We start from the raw sequence: 4475 nt of genomic DNA on the forward strand, positions 1-4475 counted from the left end.
TTCTGTTGCATTGAAGTTATTCTGCATTTGCGATATCAAAATTGTATCACAAGGTTGTTTGTATGTCTGGTCTTGCTAAATTGTAATTTGGACTGTAAGATAGCTTACTTCACAATTGCCATTTTACTAAGACTTGATCTATAGATTCCTGAGGCAGTTTATAGTGTAACATAGTCTATGTGTATTCCTGTGAATGGCCTATGCTAGCTGGTGATTTGAAGTCCCCCCGGAGATATACAGACAACACTGTGAGCATTGAATTACGATTTACTCATGATTGAATGATGCGGTTGTCTTCTGCAGTGCATGGTAGAACAGGCTGCTAGCCTACTCTCTTTTCTCTGGTTTGCCGTTAGATTCTTCTCTGTTTCGAATCATCAATTGTACCTGAGCAGGAAAAAGGGGGACTTTCCATTACTGAGCAGTTATATACAGTGGGGGGAAAAAGTATTTAGTCAGCCACCAATTGTGCAAGTTCTCCCACTTAGAAAGATGAGAGAGGCCTGTAATTTTCATCATAGGTACACGTCAACTATGACAGACAAAATGAGAAGAAAAAAATCCAGAAAATTACATTGTAGGATTTGTAATGAATTTATTTGCAAATTATGGTGGAAAATAAGTATTTGGTCACCTACAAACAAGCAAGATTTCTGGCTCTCACAGACCTGTAACTTCTTCTTTAAGAGGCTCCTCTGTCCTCCACTCGTTACCTGTATTAATGGCACCTGTTTGAACTTGTTATCAGTATAAAAGACACCTGTCCACAACCTCAAACAGTCACACTCCAAACTCCACTATGGCCAAGACCAAAGAGCTGTCAAAGGACACCAGAAACAAAATTGTAGACCTGCACCAGGCTGGGAAGACTGAATCTGCAATAGGTAAGCAGCTTGGTTTGAAGAAATCAACTGTGGGAGCAATTATCAGGAAATGGAAGACATACAAGACCACTGATAATCTCCCTCGATCTGGGGGCTCCATGCAAGATCTCACCCTGTGGGGTCAAAATGATCACAAGAACGGTGAGCAAAAATCCCAGAACCACACGGGGGACCTAGTGAATGACCTGCAGAGAGCTGGGACCAAAGTAACAAAGCCTACCATCAGTAACACACTACGCCGCCAGGGACTCAAATCCTGCAGTGCCAGACGTGTCCCCCTGCTTAAGCCAGTACATGTCCAGGCCCGTCTGAAGTTTGCTAGAGTGCATTTGGATGATCCAGAAGAGGATTGGGAGAATGTCATATGGTCAGATGAAACCAAAATATAACTTTTTGGTAAAAAAGTTCGCCCGGACAACGAAGGAGTGGCTTCGTAAGAAGCATTTCATGGTCCTGGAGTGGCCTAGCCAGTCTCCAGATCTCAACCCCATAGAAAATCTTTGGAGGGAGTTGAAAGTCTGTGTTGCCCAGCGACAGCCCCAAAACATCACTGCTCTAGAGGAGATCTGCATGGAGGAATGGGCCAAAATACCAGCAACAGTGTGTGAAAACCTTGTGAAGACTTACAGAAAACGTTTGACCTGTGTCATTGCCAACAAAGGGTATATAACAAAGTATTGAGAAACTTTTGTTATTGACCAAATACTTATTTTCCACCATAATTTGCAAATAAATTCATTAAAAATCCTACAATGTGATTTTCTGGAATTTTTTTTCTCATTTTGTCTGTCATAGTTGACATGTACCTATGATGAAAATTACAGGCCTCTCATCTTTTTAAGTGGGAGAACTTGCACAATTGGTGGCTGACTAAATACTTTTTTTCCCCACTGTACTTAAGCAATAAGGCATGAGGGGGTGTGGTATATGGCCAATATACCATGGCTAAGGGCTGTTCTTAGGCACAATGCATTGTGGAGTGCCTGGATACAGCCCTTAGCCGTGGTATATTGGCCATATACCACAAATCCCCAAGGTGCCTTATTGCTATTATAAACTGGTTACCAACTTAATTAGAGCAGTAAAAATAAATGTTTTGTCATACCTGTGGTATACGGTCTGATATACCACGGCTGTCAGCCAATCAGCATTCAGGGCTCGAACCACCCAGTTTATAATGTTGGCTACATAGTGAGGCGGATTCATGGTGACATTACAGGGACCCAACAACAACCCACCACCTCTGCTAGCTCAGCTGGTAGAGCACGGCGCTTGTAACGCCAAGGTAGTGGGTTCGATCCCCGGGACCACCCATACAAAAAAAAAATGTATATGCACGCATGACTGTAAGTCGCTTTGGATAAAAGCGTCTGCTAAATGGCATATTAAATATTTAATTAAATATTAAATTTAATTAAATTTAAACAACCCATCGCTCACCCTCTGTTTATATGTGGCAATACACACAGGGTAAAAAAAAGAGCAATGAAAGGATTTTAAAGGGTTCAGATTGCCTGGGCAGTATTGCTGCCTTGTTGCCAAGAGGCTAGGCAAAACGTGCAATAGGTTATTGTATCTGTATGGTCTCTAGGCCTTTATCTAAAAACATAAAGGAGTCATCTAACCTGTTCTAACATGAACTGAAGAGGATCATCTGGCCTGTCAAAAACCAGGTTCTCAGTAATCTCCTGTAGAAAGATCACACAAAAATATGATTATACTGGAAACACTGTATGCCCATGTTTCATGATCATCAACTTTTCTTTCACTTCAGAAGTAAGGTGCTTTTCTCACCTGAAAGATCTGAAGAATTTGATGGCTTTCCATGTATTTTACAGAGCGCTCATAGGGGTCCAAGTAGGATGGCACAGAGCATGAAGACAGTTCTGAAGTCTCTGTTAAAAGCACTTTGTCTGTTGTTGCTGGGTCTGCCATCTGAGCAGGGAAATTATTACATTGTCATTTTTCAATACTGTATGATATGACACTCCAAAAACCTGTATACAGGACTAGGAGGAGTTTCAGTGATGCAATTGGCATGAACAATGACCTCTGAGGAATGAAAGAGTGAAATGGTCTGGCAAATCCATACCCTGTTTTTAAAAGTGACATGTTCTGAGAAATGAAGAAAATCGAACATAGGTTTCTCATTGCATCTGCTCTCATTAGCCTATATCAGCACAGAACTTTATGAACAGTAAAACGAAATGACTGAAATTAATTCACACACACCAACCTTTTCGTATGACAAGGGGTTGTTTTTCCTCAGTTACTACAAAATGTCAATGCCACTGATCTTTAGGCGCAGTGGTGGCTGAACGTGAACCTCCCCAGGGCGGGAGTTAGACGTTTCCCCAGCAACTGTAAACAAGAGCTTTTGTGAAGTCATTTATACACCTTTCAAAGGTATAGAAAGGCACCCAGTAGTGAATTTGAGCCAGTGCAGAAGACACAAGTCTGTCTGGTAGTAGAGAAGTGCTGGATACGGGATACCTTAGCAATATTCTCCCAATATCATATTTTCTGTGGAACAGAATCATTCATCAATCATTCATGGAACAGCTACAAATGCCACTTATTGCTGAAATAATTTTGTTCATTGCAATAATAAATGGTGCTGCGTTTAAAATAATAAATAACTGTAGAAACGATTTAGACTAGATGCATCCATAAATATGCCTGCTGTGCCTAATAATATTGATTTAAAGTGTTAGGAAATGTATTCAAAATGTTCAAAAGAATGATCGTTGTATTCAGTTGGTGTCATGTCTACAACCGAATATTGTTTTTATATGTAGGTTAATAGTCTAACAGTTAGCAGCCTCTGTGACACCGAGGGTGTCCGCCCCTGAACCTGAACCCATAATAAAATGACATACAAATATCCGCCAGATGGCGCTCGTAATCAACTAAAAGCATACGTCTCACAATATCCGTAAATCTACAAATCGGGATGAACACTTAGGCTACTGCCATGAGAAATGGCGTTTGTTTGACGCGACACCCAGCCTATACTGTACATTGGTTGTAGTTATGAGATTTGTCTTGCTGGACAAAGCGAAATAGGAAATACGCTTATTTGATTTTTACTGGGCTACACTTGCTCAATGGTTCTCTAAATTGTCTTTCATAATCTATTATTATAGTAGGCCGAAGCACGCGTATTATTGTTATTATGCTATGACACACGTAGCCTAATTATCCTACAACATAGTTTTATTCATGAAACAGAACCTCCTGATAAGCATAATTCCGTATGAGAACGTAAATGATACTTGGGATTTTGCAGATACGTTCAACATCTCGTGGTGTTGCCTGCAACGAATAGCCCACGATGTTTAGAATATACAATAAACATTAACTTCAGCTCAGTCTAAGGCTGATTATTGCAGTCTAGACATCAGACAAGCGCGCGCACGCGCGCACACACACACCTGTCACTGTCTAGACAAGGAGGGGGCACGAGGAAGGGGGGTCCCACACGATGCACTATTTCTTTATTTCTTGCCAGTCAGAACATACTGTACGTCTATATGTGAACGCATTGGAGAACAACATTTTTTAATATTGCTTTACTCAATCTGATTGGCC

At 40.8% G+C, this 4475-nt stretch overlaps 1 protein-coding gene across 1 annotated transcript; it reads right to left on the reverse strand.

Annotated features, from left to right (window-relative positions):
- Window positions 1–249: 249 nt before the first annotated feature.
- On the reverse strand, window positions 250–3216 carry tex55 (testis expressed 55). The gene is made up of 4 exons (XM_041850234.1): window positions 3121–3216; window positions 2679–2819; window positions 2510–2572; window positions 250–387 (listed from the first exon to the last, which is right to left on the reverse strand). Exons 2-4 carry the CDS (start codon window positions 2817–2819, stop codon window positions 328–330), a joined length of 264 nt encoding a protein of 87 aa, XP_041706168.1. The 5' UTR covers window positions 3121–3216; the 3' UTR covers window positions 250–327.
- Window positions 3217–4475: the final 1259 nt, after the last annotated feature.

The sequence above is a fragment of the Coregonus clupeaformis genome, chromosome 27 (assembly GCF_020615455.1).
Source record: "Coregonus clupeaformis isolate EN_2021a chromosome 27, ASM2061545v1, whole genome shotgun sequence".
Classification (NCBI taxonomy): Eukaryota; Metazoa; Chordata; class Actinopteri; order Salmoniformes; family Salmonidae; genus Coregonus; species Coregonus clupeaformis.